This window comes from Embiotoca jacksoni, unplaced genomic scaffold (assembly GCF_022577435.1).
Source record: "Embiotoca jacksoni isolate LCO1_2020_lvr unplaced genomic scaffold, fEmbJac1.0.p SCAF_23, whole genome shotgun sequence".
In the NCBI taxonomy this organism is placed as follows: domain Eukaryota; kingdom Metazoa; phylum Chordata; class Actinopteri; family Embiotocidae; genus Embiotoca; species Embiotoca jacksoni.
In genome coordinates this window covers 9498804-9514739 of record NW_027185374.1, presented here as the reverse complement: position 1 = coordinate 9514739, position 15936 = coordinate 9498804, and the positions used below count along the sequence as shown (strand labels likewise).

The window sequence follows — 15936 nt, the reverse complement described above, 5'->3', positions numbered from 1 at the left end:
GCAGAAGCAGGAGGGTTTATTGAAACTCCCACTTGCCTTTTTAAACAAAAAAACAACATCCCATTTACAGCATGCTCCTGTTGCCTAGCAACCGGCCAGGTCTTCAGAGAAAAGAGAGGTGTCATAGATGTGTATGTATATCCACGGCTGAGCGCTGCCTCTCCCTTCCCTGTGAGCAGCTCGGCCTCTCCACAAACCTTTATAGATCATTTTCACAATCGAGCATAAGAGAAATGACATAAGACATGATAAAGTTCATGGTCTTTTATTTGAAAAAAAATAAAGACTAGCATGTACAACTTGGAATGAATGTAAACTGAACTCAAGACAAACAGTTGCGAAGACTGGTGCGCTGACACTCCTGACAGCGTGCGCTGCGAACACAGTACACCCCTCACTATGCTCTTGTCTGAGTCGAGAAACAGAAGAAGAAAACGAAAAGTGAAGGCCAGTGATTCTCTCTTGCAAGAAAAGAGGACAGACACTCCATCTCAGCGGAAAAAAAAAAATCAAAAAAAAAAAAAAAATAGAAAGCTCACCGTAAGACTCTTTAAGTCCCCCCTCCTTTAAAAAAGGGCAGGACGCACAACTACTAAGATGGCCGTCCAAATAACATAAAACAAAAGAACATGCCAAACATTTGAAAATGTATTTTTTGTACATTGTTTTTTTTTTTCTCTTTTTATCTAGCATACGATTAAGTCCCATTCCACTTTAACGCTTTTAAGAGTTAGAACCTGGTATATTCTCTCATCTTAACAGTACAGGGTTCCTCTCCAAATACAAAAAAACTGTACCAAACCAACAAGAGGACATCTTATAGTGGAATCAGCACGCTCTGGTAGCCCGGAGGAGGGGATGGAGGGGGCGGGTTAGTGCTCCGGTCTCAAGCTGCATGCATGAAGAACAGAAAACAGAGAGAAAGAAGAGATGGCCAGCCCAGACATTTACCACGAGCAAATGGAACTGGAAGGAGTTCGCCAAATGCTTTCGCTTTAGTCTGACGGTAGTAGTTACAGGGTTTGTTGTTATTATTTTTACTTGTTAAGTACTGATGCTAAACTGATCTCCGGGGGGAGGGGACAGGATCACTAACCATCATTTTCATGCAGATATTTTTTGTATATTTTTATATTTTTCCTGTGTGGACAGAAGGATATTTTATTTCAACATTCAATTATTTTCTATACAGAAACAGTATGAATAAATGAACATTTTTTTTTTTTCCAAGAGGTAAGTAAAACATTTTGATTTTTTTTTTTTCCTTTTTTTTTTCTTCTAAGAGGGGACAGGATGGGGCGGGCAAGCTTCACTTTGCAGTCATCATCTGTACAAACTCTGCAGAGAGAGAGAGAGAGAGAGAGAGAGAGAGAGAGAGACAAAAGACAATGAGGACAAGAGCATTAAGGCTTTGGCTCAGCCTGTTGCCAGTAAGAGCAGTCACCTGCTAAATTGTTAAATGCTTTATTAATTTTTTAATCAAGTTGAGCGGGTTCACAACACACATCCTAATTAGTGTCCCCTTTCCAAAACGGCTTCCATGTTCATCTCATTAAAGCCGTTTGATTAAAAAGCTCCTGCGTGGTGCTTACAGTAATGTGATGGCGATAAAACAGGAACGCACGAACCAACAAATAAATACAGAAGAGGAGGCCGCCGCTGTCCGCGGACTACATATTGTCTTTGGGACAATGAGAGAGCAGAAGGAGGGCACTTTTTAGCCCAAGACTTATTGACTGTTCATAATATATCAACAGCCTTCTAGGAAATGAGCGCAGTCTCTCGGGTAATGTGCCGAGGGAGCGACAGCAAGGGGGGGGGGGGAGGCACACTGATGATAATTCAGAAGGATGGATTTTATCTCGGTTTCAGCAGCACTCCATCTATAGCCCCCTCTAATAACTAATATCATGTGTGGCTAGCTTGTCTCGCAGTCGCCCTCAGAGAAATACACAGCTTGGAAAATGAAGCGCTCTGGTCCTCCCGGTTTAATAAAAGCTCACGCCGTGGCCTAGAAACTCAAAAGCTATTTGTGCACCGTGACATTGGAGCCTGTGCTTTTTTTTTTTTCCTTCCTTTTTTCGACCGCCGTGTTTGTTTTTTCTTACCTTCGTAGTTGACCTGTCCGTCTCCGTCGATGTCTGCTTCTCTGATCATCTCGTCCACCTCCTCGTCCGTTAGCTTCTCGCCCAGGTTCGTCATGACGTGGCGCAGCTCCGCGGCGCTGATGTAGCCGTTCCCGTCCTGGAGACAGGCAGCATCGGGGTTAAAGGTTAGAAACAGAAAGCAAGCAGGAGGTTGATGACTTTTTTTTTTTTTTTTAACTTTCCATCCGGTTAACCCAGCCTGACTTACACTGGAGTTATCACCTGTGACTCATCAGGCTTTTTTTAAAAAGATCCTCAGATGACTCGTCTTTTTGCTCCACACAATATAAAACTTTCGCTTGCCAAGCGTGGACACTGTCCTCTAAAGTGATGCTCTTAAAACCTTATTTACCTTGTCGAATACCCTGAAAGCCTCGCGGATCTCCTCCTCGCTGTCTGTGTCCTTCATTTTTCTGGCCATCATGGTCAGGAACTCCGGGAAGTCGATGGTTCCGTTACCTGGAACGGGCGATTAATGAGGCCCATTTAATCAGCAAAAGTTGCAATTATTTAAAAAGCAACCTGTGATGAGTCGAGATAATAGGAGCCAGTATTTAGCTGATGAAAAGCAACCGACTGAAAATATTGTTGTTTTTTTTTCACCGTGTGTGAGACAACAGCGTTCGTATTCTCGTAACTTCTCCCGACACCAGAACTTGAGACGGAGCGGCCCTCGACTCATAAACACAGCTACTGCAGGCTGAGAAGAGGAGGGACTGTGTGTGTGTGTGTGTGTGTGTGTGTGTGTGTGTGTGTGTGTGCGTGCGTGCGTGCATTCCTCGTTCTTCCTCAGGGAAGCCCTGGGAAAATGTTGTGCATGGTATATGCAACACAGCAGGATTGCAGGGGGGGAACCCATGGCCACTCATCCATAATGTAGACATTTAGTATACTGTACAGCGTGGCCTTCAAGCAGCCGGGAGGAATCAGAGGAGAGTTACAAGGAGGTGGGGGTGGGGGTGGGTTGGACTCCCACTACTCCATCCTTTCTTATCCACTGTCATTCATCCTAAACACTAAACTTCCTGTCTAATATCTGACGCCGTGTTTGCACTTCAAGCAGAAGAATCGATGTGGCGGTGGTGGTGTTTCGGGTGCTGCTGTGTTGGTGCAGCACGTTATGTGTGCAGTAGGATCAATATCCATGTAGCGGTTGTCAAGACGGGATTACCAGGGGATCAGACCCTCTTGACAGTGGGAGGGATCTACGAGGAGCTCGGCGCAGGAGGGGGGGGGGGGAGGGGTGGGGAGGAGAGGTGGGAGGCGTCTAATGGGCGAGCGTGTCCATTTTTAGTAGTTGTGGAGAGCTTGGAAGAACATCTGGACGTGTTGTTTTCACTGACAACTGATACACACACTAAAACAAAATACACAGACATTTGCGTGGGGATTGAAGTGAAGGTCAGGGACACCGAGGGCGAAGTAACCATGAGGATTAGCCCCGGGGTGGGACGGATGGGCGGGGGGATTGTAGGCAGATTAACCAATGACAGAGCACGCCTCCGAGAGGGAGATAAAGAGCGAACAAGAGCAGGGATGTATGTGTGTGTGTGTGTGTGTGTAACAAAAAAGGGATGCAGTAATGTGATGGGGCAGATGGTGATCTCATGGCCCGGGGTAACAATCTAAGGACCTGTTATCTAACACACAGAGACAGCCAGCAGCACCGAGGGAACACATGCTGCCACTGGGGGGAGAGGGGGAAAGGGGGAGGAAGGGGGGGAGGGCTTCACGTCTCGGAAAAAAATGGCGGAACCACAACTGGAAAAAACACAATCTGAAGGCGGGGGACGACAGCGACGATGAGAGGAGAGGAGAGGTAGCCCTCGAGCTCAGCTGCACCTCAGGCCAGCTGCAGCGGCGGAGGACGAGGAAGAGGAGGGATGGAGGCAAAGGAGGGATGAAGATAGGGAGGAAGGCAGATGGGAAGAGAAAGAGAAAAGGGTGGGAGGGATACAAAAAATAAAAGAGAGAGAGAAAGGGAGGGAGTGAGTGGGCGGCAGAGAGGGAGATGGAGATGAGGGAGATGTGAAGAGGAGAGAATACAAGGAGTGAACCGAGTGGGAGATGGTGCGATTACACATAAGAGGCACTGACGCAAGCTATAGAAGGCTGAGGCATCTCGGCGCACTTGCATGTGTGGTCATTGTGGTTGTTTTATTTTTCCCCTGCATCATGAAGCCAACTACCATCTCTGAGTGCAGAAAGACGGGCACGGTTGTGTAATGATGACGAGCGATTGTCATCCGGTTCAGCACGTTACACGTGGTGAACTTCTTTGATATTCGTCAGACCAGAGGGAGGAATCCAGGTGTGGTCGGCTTTCATCCTGATCTGTGTGCTGTGTGAAATAAAGAGCAGATGTTCCTTCTGACACTGTAATCCACGCTGTTCATTATCTGCGGCTCGACTTCACAGTCAAACAGTAGAGTTTCTTTGAACGGCTCCCCATCGAGATAAAAAAAAAAACCGTCCGTCCTCTCCTCCATTCATTGTAATTCTTTGCCACGTCCTCCTTGTTTGGTAAATAAAGCTGATTTTCAATGGGCCGGCTGACATCCCATGGCTGCTGATGTGGGTACTGGATGTGCAAAGCGCAGAGAGGCCTTATGTAACCACTTTTATTTTCCATTACTAGCTTCATTGCTGTCTGACCTAGATTGCATCAGCCAAGGGAGGCAGCGGCAGAACAAGGGGATGTTAGTGTTTGTGTGTGTGTGTGTGTGTGCGCGCGCTCGCTCTTGGGTGTAACGGGGGGGGGGGGGGGGGGGGGGGGGGCACTGAGGATGGTGGGAGGACGTTTCAATAAAGGGGCAGCCGAGCTGCGGTGCAATTGATTTCTCCCGATCAATGTGGTCCCATTTACGAAATCCTATAAGCTGACAGAACAGCACCGGGGTAAAGGCCCTCACCGACAGCTAACATCCTCTGCTGCCCAAGGACAGCGAGCCGCTGAGCTGCAAGCCAACTTCTCGGATTCCTCTCCACCTCCTCACTCTGTCTGCACCGCTCTCTTTCACTCCCGGTGCCCGTGGGAGACACTGCCGCTGCAGGATAGAGACTCGGCGAGCAGAAGTGCAGGAGGAGGTGACTAAAAGAGGGGACGGTCGCTCGGCGGCGTAACGCTGACAGCTTCCGACGCGCAGCCGGCTCGACTCCCCGACACTGAAACCGCCTCACGCACATCCAAATCCCTGAACGCTGTCGACTATGATGGAGCTGAACACACAGTGACTAAACTGCTGACACAGAGGGATATGTCATCTGAAAATAAAGCTGGCCGGACAGTTGGCCTGGACAGTTGGTTGACAGTTGGCAGAAAAGGGAGGGAGGTGAGCAACAACACCACTGATGTGTTTGGAGATGGGGTAATGGATGCTCCATCTAATCCCTCAACCATTTGTAACACGAGGTTTTATCATTGAAGTCATGCAACCAAATGTTAACTAGAAATTATAATTACATCCCCCCCCCACAGCGACTTAATAGAATAAGCTTCCGGCATTTTGTCCCACCTCGTGGCTGGTGGAGTTTAAAAAGGAAAGTCTGTGACAATTATGAGTTTTTTGACTGTTCAGTTAGGAGCATCAGTCGCTGGTCATTTTGTTGATTAAAACACGGGGGCGTTACAGGAAAGGATCATATTAACCTAAATATTAAAAACCCTCCTCGCGTCCGACAGACTTTGTCAAATTTTAGTAAATTGAATGATTTGCCAGTCGTGGACGCCCAGTGTCCGTGCAGTGACATATTTTGGGAGCTTGAACACAAAGTGATCCAGAAAATAGATCTAAATCCCTTCTGCTCATGTAGCGCAAGACATTTCTTGGTAGCCCACGGCAGTTTAGTCCAGTTTTTTGTTTGGGATTTAGCAGAAATTACGAGTGAATTGTCTTGTCAGGACTGTGTATTACCTGTTGGAGCTTTTTAGACTGATTACAAAAGGTTAACTACTTCTACTTCCTTATTTGGCCCCTGACACGACCTCTTTAGAAGAAATCTTGTTCGCCAAAGACAAATCTCAGTTGTACTGAGCCACTTTAATGTCATTGGTAGCTCTAGCGTGAGTATACTGACCGTCAGCATCCACCTCGTTGATCATGTCCTGCAGCTCGGCCTCTGTGGGGTTCTGGCCCAGCGACCTCATGACGGTTCCCAGCTCTTTGGTGGTGATGGTGCCGTCGCCATCCTTGTCGAATAAGGAGAAAGCCTCCTTGAACTCTGCGGGGAGGGAGGGAGGGGGCAGTCACAGAAACGGGTCGTGTTAGGGCGCTGCAGTCTGGTCCAGAGGGTCGATCGATTCTTGTTAGCGATGTGACTACGAGAGCTGTGTCGACCAAACTTTGGGCTTGTCTGTAAATTGGCCCTCATGAGCGCGAACACAAGTAAAGTTGTAGATGTGCTGAGCTCTGATTCCACACAGGAATCTGGCCTTGAAGATTGCACGTTGAAAAAAAGCCGATGTGGGCATCGGTTTTCTGTTTTGTACTAACCGGCTTCTTAACTGCAGGCCGTGAAGACCAATGAACACAGGAAATGGAGTGCATTAGCCTCGGGGCCTTAGCACAAGCTAATTAGCCGCTGAGGGGGTTTTGACTGATAAGAAACTGTGCAGCTTCCAGCTCCAGTACAAAGTCCCCATCATTCATTTATTTAATAGGAATATGAAGGTGCCTCTGTGATTGAAACTACTCGAATGCTCGGCTGCAAAACTGTCTATTCACTGTGGCTTCATGGATTTCAGCCCAGACTCACGCTCGCTGCGAACACTTCTTCCCCCTTCTGCGCTGTTCGTTTTCGAAAAAGCTAATGATCTGCCGGGGGAAGGGCGGGTGCCGTATCCCTCAATGTTCTGTTTAACTGCATGCTCTCTATAAATGACGTGTCAGCAGCCAGATCAGCTAATGAGAGACATAAACTTTACCATGCTGCCCCAACTTTATTGAATAAAACTAGTTAAAGAGGTTGTGAGGGGAAGTTGTTCTCACCTGCAATCTGCTCTTCTGTTAGTTGGTCAGCCTGTGGTCGGAAAAAAAAAAGGAGGAGGGAGACGGTTAGAAACAAACAAGTTACTCAACAAAATCCCAAACTGTTTTCCCATTACATTCCTCATCATCCTCGCCCAACAACCACCGGACAGCTCAACAGTGGCCACAGTGTTCAGGAGTCTCGTGGCCTGAGTGCCGGGCCTCTTGGAGCTGCCCATTACAATACTTTTCAAATTCCTTATCTAAATGTCATTTTTTCTCCAAGTAGAAATTCACCTTCCTCAATGGATCTGCTCCATTTAACAGTGTAACACCACTAGGGCTCCATCTTGTCTCCAATCCCACTCCGATTACCCCAAAAAAATTGGAAACGATGCTGAAAATCTGTCGTCAAGATGATATCAGAGGCTCATCGAGGTGGATTGATATAGGCTGCTAGGCAGCTAACGCGTAGAAAGCTCGGCTGAACTGACGGGTAAAAGTCTTGCACACCTCAGAGGAGATGCCGGGCAACAAGAGAGGGTAATAAAATGGATAAAGTGCAGCCTCCAGCCCAGGTTGTTTCAAGACATCTCAGCATGGGGGCGTTTCCACGGTCCTACCAAAAGGGAAAAGAAAAATCTACGCGCTGGGTTGGCACGGTTCGGTTCCCCTCCCCGGCCTGTTCCCTGCACCAGCTCGGGCTCTCTAATGGCTCGATAGTGACTCACGCATGCTTTAAATGGCTTTGGAGCGAGCGTCCGCTGCCAGGTCTTTTTTACACGGACGGATCGAGCTTGTTTGTCAAGAGGCCCGTAAACACCTCCGGCAGCGAAGTGTGAATGCAGAGCTACTGGCGCAAATAACTCCCACAGGTACGCACACTCCCATCCCTGCCTTATAAAAGATGATTATTTGTTTTATTTATTATTGCTAACAGACCCCTCTGACATCATTGTACTTGGCAACAGAGAAGGAACACACACAGATAAACATGAGCAGTCACAGATGTGCGTGTGCACGCACGCACGCACGCACACACACACACACACACACACACACACACACACACAGACAGTTTCTTAATAGCATTCTTCCTCAACACCAATACTTTCCATCCCCGTGTTTCCTGTGAATTAGTCAGAGTAGCCAGTTGCCTCGAAGCAAATTCCTGCAGCCCATCAGTGTGTTTACGTGTTTGTACAAGAAATCTCAGCCGAGCACTCATCCCCGAACCCTGTGGCCGCGGCGACCTGAGCCTCGTTAAGTCCACCTTGAGGTGAGGCTGTTTTATTTTAGAAATCAAGCCGGTAAATTGAATTTGTTCCATAATGACGAGATTCGTTAAGACGAGATAGCCGATCTCCGCGTGACCCGCCGCGAGCTGACTTTTAACGTCTCGCAAGCAAAAAGGCTTCCCGCGGCTGGAGCGGCGGCCGCGGGACGGATCGGTGCGGTCAGCGAGGGGCTCGTGGAGAACCTCGGCGGCGCTCATACGATTAGCTGACCTGATTCAATAACGTGCTCTGTGCACGACAGCGCTCGCCTTTCTTCTCCCTCGATGCACCCGCTTTCCTGTGTCCATTTTCCATCTGTGAGGATGGGAAATGTCAAGAAACAAAACAGCCCTGCCGATTGCCGACATGTCACTCAGCACTACGACCAATATCCTCCGTTTCATCCCTGTGTTTTCTGCTGCTGTCTCCACCCCCGCCCTCCCGCCCCCCTCCGTGTTAATTTCTCCCTCTTTTCTCTGCTGACGAGTCTCCCCTCGTCTCTTCCCTTAGTCACCCTCCTTGTCACGCTGGTTCACTCCTGCTGCATATTTGCTGCCTCTTTCTGTCCCCCGCTGTCTCTCTAAGTGGACTGGGTGTGGGGTTTGGTGACTCAGTGCTATGGATCCTCCCCTGGCTTAGGCCCAAGCTGTGGAGGCCTTCTGGTGCTGCAGCACCACCAGGCCCACCCTACTGGCCCATCTCTTCCTTTCTTCTTTCCCTGAAAACTTGTCCCTCGGCCAACACCGACTCCACCTCTTCCACACCTTTCCCCTCTGCGTGTCTCTTTTTCTCTCTCTGTATGTGACACAGTTCAGAGGAAACTCCCTGTGATTCACCATGGTGTCTTCTGCAGGCTTGTTTGATGCCAGCATTCCAGTCTTAATAACAGCTTGTAGGGAAAATAAAGAGTGTGTGTGTGTGTGTGTGTGTGTGTGTGTGTGTGTGTGTGTGTGTGTGTGTGTGTGTGTTTGGGGATAGAGGGGGTGCTCTGCTGGCAGTGGTTCACTGGCATGAGTGGGTCAACCACTCCCACTGTTGCCAGGGCAGCCGGCCCCAGCAATGCACTCCAAACAGGACTGTGGGAGGTAGTTCGCTGTGCCAGTGAGGACTATCTTTCGCTCTCACTTGATGCTGTATCACCCTTGTGCAAACACACACTGCATCCTTCCCTGTTCACACCAGGCTTAATTAAGAGGGGGGGGGCGGGGGGTGCAAAATGGTGGAAGAGGACGCCAGCATCTATGTTCTTCTTTCACAACCCTTTATCAATGTTTAATGTGCTTTTTGTGTCGCTGTCCGCCCAAACAATCCCTGAAGTAGCATCAGTCTATAAGTAAAATGCTGCAGAGCCAGCTGTCACTCTGACAGATGGGTGTGACTGACACACACACACACACACACACACACACACCCTAACATGAGCACAAACACAAAGAGTCAATGTGACACACACACACACACACACACACACACACACACACACACACACACACACACACACTCCCTTTCTGTCAGGCTCCACAGAGCGCTGAACGCCTCCTCTCTTTGAGGCTGGACAAAAGGCAGTGAGGCCTCGGCGCTGAGTTGTGTCTGCAGGAGGAGGAGGAGGGGGGGGGGGGGGGGGGGGGTTGTAAACAGCGCCAGGTTCTCCAACGCCCTGCGACGAGGCCGGTCCACCATATGGCTGTGGTCGGTGGGTGGCTGGGTACTCCTCTGCACCACCAGCGGGGCTCTATCATAAGCTCCTGCACACTGGGACACGGCGAGGTGTTGCCGCCAAGCATATAAATTATTCACTGCAGCGGATCAGATGTCCTTCAAGTTGCTAAACATGCATCAGCAAACAAGAGCGTAGCAGGAACAGGATAGGGCCTTAGCATGGTCCCAGTACTTATTCAATACTTCCACCTCAACGGGGGAGCCTGTTTCCACCTCAGTGGGCGCACTGATGCGGACAAGGGACTCCAACTTTTCAGAGAGACACGGCCGACTCCACAACAATTCCACTTTACACTCCAATTACTGCGCCGCGTTGCAACGTGAAACTGCATCGCAGCTCGATACCATATATGGGATATTTGATCGCAGCGGAGGGGAGGGCGGCGGGGTGGACGGGTGTGTGTTGGGTGGAGGGAGGAGGAGGGGGGCAGTCTACAGCTTCTTGACTCCCTTGGGCCATTAATGATCTATCAAGTTTGATAATCAATGGGTTAGCCGAAGGGCCTCTTCTCCACATGCAGGTCAGCTCCGCTTGGTAACTTCTCCTTCAGTGACGTCGCTCTGCTGGGGAGGCTGTGCGTCGTTAGCTGGTTGCAGATGTGTGTGTGTGTGTGTGTGTGTGTGTGTGTGTGTGGCTACAACATCTGGTGAAATTGGTTAGTAGTAAACTGAAGTAATGAGCATATGAATATATTGTGAAAGTCATTAAGGCCTATTGAACCCCCCCCCACACCTAGATTGTTAAGAGCTGCACCACAGTCCTCTCATATCTGCTGTCATTACTGGGTTTGTGAAGCCAACAGCTGTTGATCCGTGGTGAGCAATGCCACAAAGAGCTTCTTGGACAGCTCACACAGGGTTGCTGCATTTGCATATCATCGAAAATTTGCACAGAGGCAACCAAATCAGCCGACATAACACAAAAGAGATAAGGCAGTCCCACCGATAAAAAGAAAAATAACACAAAAAAAAAACTCCGAGGCTGCAGGAAAAGGCGGAACTGCGTGTACTTGTAGCCATTACACACACACACGGACACACGCACACGCACACACACACGGTCACAATGGAGCTACAACCTTGCAATTACACAATATGGTCCGTTTCCGATGCGGAACCCTGACGAGATACAATAACCGTCAGTCCCCGTCACGGCACGGCTCGGCTCGAGCAGCGAGATGGTGCAACCTAGAAAAAAAAACAAGCCCAAACGCAGGCAGCTCGGTTTCCTCATGAAGAAGATTCACCGTGTGTGTGTGTGTGTGTGTGAGGAGAGAAAATACAACATAAAACATGTATCCCAGAACATTGTTTCTCTCCCCTGTTAGGACTAATATCGTCAGGCTCTGCCATGATTTTATACTCCCCAACCTCCCCAACACGCCTGCGCTCCTCGGGCGGATTGTAAAATGCACCCTGGCTGCGCAATTCTGCTGTAATAACCCAGAATAGCTTGTCAGTTATTCCGATACCACTAAATCTAGTCCAAGAATTAATTCGAGCTGCACATAAACAGCCGCGAACCAGCCACTCACTCGACCCGATATAGTCCGATCGCCAATCATGCTCTGTGAATTGCGCAGTTAGGAGGCATATAGGGTCCCAGTTTTTTTTTGAACGAGGGGGTTCATGATTTCAGGCATAAAGCCGCAAAAGTCGAACAAAGACAGTCCAGGAACACGGCTTCATGTTCTCCCATGCAACGACAGCTACGAGCAGAGGAAATGCGCTTTGCGGGCGTTTTCCGTCTCCCCTACGCGCAGCTCCCAATCAATGAGTGAGCAGCAAACACAAAATACAAACAAAACCACAAAAAAAAAAAAAACAACCCATAAAACTACAGCACTTGTAACACTCAGGCTTCCCACCAAATTAAACTGTATTTCCCCTTCTACACAGAATGAATGGCCATACGTACCATGTCGGATGGGTTGTGTGCTTGTTGGTCTGTGGAGGCAGACTAGGAGTGTGGTCGTTCCTTAGATGGAGTTCCACTGGCGGGTTTAGGAGTGTGTATATCGGCCGTGGCCAGAACGGGGATTGCCTGTGTATCCCTCCGCCACACGAGCACTGATCACTCACTTCCTTATTTCAATTCAGGGGCTGTTTGCAGCAGCAGCAGAGGCCTCCAAGCAGTCAATCACCGGGGCTGTAACGGCTGCGTTGCATGGAGAGCACCCGTGTTCAACTTTATCACTGGAGATGTGCTAGATACTCAGTTTAATCGGAGCTGATTCTAGGTTTTTAAGGTGTTTTTAGAGTGGCCTTACCAAATCACCAATCAGTGGACAGATAAAAAAAAAACACATTTGTTTTTCCTGCTCAGTTTACTACCACTCACCATTATTTGCATATGGATGTTTATGCTCCTGGAGGCCATATTTCAGACTCCTTTTCATAGCTTTTCTGTTTTATGTGCCCCATGTGTTGCAACCTGCCATAAGTCTCAAAAAACTGTGTTTTATGTACTTTGATTGGTCGGCTCGTTGGGAGCCTTTCGGCCAAGTTAGATGAAGCAGATTAAATTTAAGTTTGACTTAGTTTTGATTTATATAAAGACCTTTGTTTAGGCTAGAACGAAGCCCGAACTGAGGCAGTCATCCTTGTCATCATCAAGAACAAGATAAGCCCATATTTAGATGGACAGTTTGCACTAAAGTGTTTGTATGCATGTTAGTAAATTATATTTATCTAGAAAGACTGTAAAAACTGGTCTTTTCTGTGAAATTTACTACAGCCTGTCAATCACGAAATCTTAACAACCATACCTAAAATGACAAAAGAAAATTTACATTTAATTTTAGTCAACCGTCAACTACTCCCAGATGAATCCAATTAAGACCTATTTATCAATATATTTGTAATTTTATTGTGTACTAAATTTGAACTCCGTAATCAAACTCAGACTTGAAAAAAAAAATACAGGCTATACCTTTAAATTGGAGCAGATACTTGTGAAACCTTAAAGCTTTCCTGAATGTATATAAATGTATCTAATAATGAGCTCTGCGTAAATTAAAAAAAAAAAAAAAAAAAAAAAAATCACACTATTGAAAATGATGACGCTACCATCTATCCATCAATCCTAGGAGAGGCACGGTCTCCTTTCAGAGAGGACTAGTTCGCAGCCGCGGAAGGATATCTGTAGTGTAGGAAGCCTAGTTGACGCTGGGGAATTTGCTGGGCCGTGTGTGTGATGGCGCTTCTGATTGGCCGATACAGACCTGCAATATTATACTCTATGTGTCGGCCGCATCGATTGGCTACACGGGACCTGCATTGCACCAGGCAGTGGCACTTGATGGGAGCATAATAAATCTAAATACACGAAACTTTAAAAAAAAAAAAAAAAAAAGAAAAAGCAACGCACCGCGTTTCCGCCACTCGTTTAGTTTGTGCGGTTGTTTTATGATTTATTTATTTTTTTTAATAATTATTGGTTTTGGTCGGGACGGATTGGGAAATGCGACAGGTTTTCATTGGCGCGGGGCAAAATGTTTGATAGGCTCGATATGGGAAGTGCGCACATTTACTATTGGCTACCACAAATGCTGGTAAGGCCTGCGTGAAATGAAGAGAAAGCAGCGCAGGGACGGTGGCTGCCGGGGTTCGGTGCGGGACACGACGGGAGTGCGTTGGGTTTCACCTCAAAACGAGCTCCTTGTGCGGTTTCCTCAAAGTGAAAGCCTCCCGCGTAAAACACAAGAACTCGGGCAGGTTGAATGACCGAGCAGAATTTGGCGAAGCTCGCTGAATCGCAAGTGTTGTCACAGTAAAGTCCTCTCACACACACACACACACACGCTACCGAGTCCTTCTGCCTGTTTTCACCGTGTGTGTGTGTGCCTGACAAAAGCGCCCCCCAGCGGACAAAGCGGAGAGCTGCCACACACTTTACACACCCGGTGAACATCCTGTGAGAGAGCGCGTCCTCCGAAGAGGCACACCGAGTCTTCATCACAATGAAATGCGACATCGACTGCAGAGTGAATGTTTCAGCGCTCGCAGCTTTGTGTCTAATTTGATTCAAAAGACGGAAGACCTTTAAAATCCTCGCAAAGTGTTTTACATCCGTTTTATTAACACTAAAAAGTGAGCAATGTGATAATAAAGAAGTGTCCCAAGGCCCCAAACCAAAGCTTATGAAGAGAACTGTTCGGCACGAGGAGGCCGCTGAACGTAATATAATCAGTTATAAAGCAGCAGAAGACGTTTCTATTGAATCAGCGAGATTAAAGGCCGTACTTCACTTTTATGCGAATGTGTATGTATTTAGGCACACATATAGTCTGACTAACAGGACAGAGCTAACAACTAATGTGGATCCACAAAAACGTTTCAGGAAAAAGCTAAACTTGTCAGTTAAAAAAAAAAATCTTCAGTCTCTTATTTTTTTTTTTTTTGGGGGGGGGGGGGGGGGGGGGGGGGAAGAGACATTTTAGCACAACATAGAAAGTCTCTGCCTTTCAGCCAGGCCGTTTGCAGTTTTTTTTTTCTCATCAGGTCCAGTGACTCCTAAACCAAGTTGAGCCGTTTCTTTTGTTGATCTTCTGGAACTAATCAGGGAAGCTCTTGCTGAATTTGTTCCGTGTTTTTGCCCTGTTTAACAGGAGAAACAGCTGTTACATAAGCAGATAGAAGTTCTTCTTGCGTCTCTTTGCTGCTTTACGCACACAAACACGGCTCTCTTTAATTCTTCACGGCAACACAGAGGTGACAGGATGAGCACTGCTGCACACCGCAAGAGCCTGGTCACGCTTTCCTCACCTTAAACCTCTGGCCGTCCTTTGAAGAGGGGGCGTCTGATACGGATTAGTAACGCAGGCAGGACTTTGAACTTATTGCTTTATGAATAATTGATCGCTGGCATAGTCCAACACTAGAAATAGAAACAGATGCTAAGTTTATCTTTGTAGATTTGCTGTCTCTTCAGGAATCTATAACCTTGGAAAAACAAGTTTTTTTTTTAATTGTTTTTTTTTTTTTTTTTTTTAAATTAGCTTTTAAAGGCAGTAGTATTAAATCCAGCAGTCTGTACACATCCTAAATGAAAAATATAGTGGATGTGACATTTGAGAGAACGCCGACACCATGGCCAGCCCTGCCGCATCACCCCCCATCAGTATCTGCGCGCTCACGGGGGCGGTTTTACATCACAGCCGTGGAGTTTGCCTTGAGCTGACAGGGCAAATGCCTCATTACAACGCACACCCCTCTTGTCGTAACCCCCCCCCCTCCTCCAGCCTCTCTGGCCCAACACGCCACGCTTGATTTAAATGGGCTTTTTTTTCTTCTTCTTCTTCTTCTTCTTCTTCTTCTTCTTCTTTTCGTTCTTTCTTCCATCTGCTGAATGCGCTGCGATGTATGAGCTGCAGTTGAAATGCGTGACTGATTTAATAAGGCGAGAGTGTTTCCGAGGAGGGGGCTGCAGCAGCAGCAGCAGCAGCTCCTCCGTACGCACTCGAGCCCAGAGATGGCCCTGTAGAGTGGTTTGCTGCTTGCTGCATGGGGGCCACTTTCTGCTGAGCACCGAGTTCCACATGGCTCCACATCAAGAGGAATTAAATCAACTGCGCCGCTCTGCGCGTGTCAGACTGCAGCGAGGGCGGCTTAGCTGGAATTATTTCACTTAAAGGCTGATTTGAACAACAACAACAATAACAACAACAAAAATCAAAGGGCTGCGCTCGTGTCCTCGCTGTAAATACGCGATGCGCACAAACCCAAACATGCACCGAAATCCACCGACTTCCTCTCTTGTTGGATAGAAACTGTCCCGTTAAACACTTGAAGTGAAGCGTGGTGACGTCATGCAGCTCCTGGAGG

General features: G+C 47.8%; 1 protein-coding gene across 1 annotated transcript; it reads right to left on the bottom strand.

Moving 5' to 3' along the window:
• Positions 1–249: 249 nt before the first annotated feature.
• calm1b (calmodulin 1b) lies at positions 250–12136 on the bottom strand. The gene is made up of 6 exons (XM_069158632.1): positions 12029–12136; positions 7136–7166; positions 6225–6368; positions 2500–2606; positions 2109–2244; positions 250–1338 (listed from the first exon to the last, which is right to left on the bottom strand). Exons 1-6 carry the CDS (start codon positions 12029–12031, stop codon positions 1310–1312), a joined length of 450 nt encoding a protein of 149 aa, XP_069014733.1. The 5' UTR covers positions 12032–12136; the 3' UTR covers positions 250–1309.
• Between the last annotated feature and the right edge of the window lie 3800 nt (positions 12137–15936).

Bases quoted from the DNA above. Each gene is read 5' to 3' on its own strand.
- calm1b (XM_069158632.1), bottom strand. The intron at 6,369-7,135 runs GTGAGAACAACT...CCCTCCCCGCAG, and splicing joins AACAGAAGAGCAGATTGCAG to AGTTCAAGGAGGCTTTCTCC. The intron at 1,339-2,108 runs GTAAGAAAAAAC...CTCTCTCTGCAG, and splicing joins CGGACAGGTCAACTACGAAG to AGTTTGTACAGATGATGACT.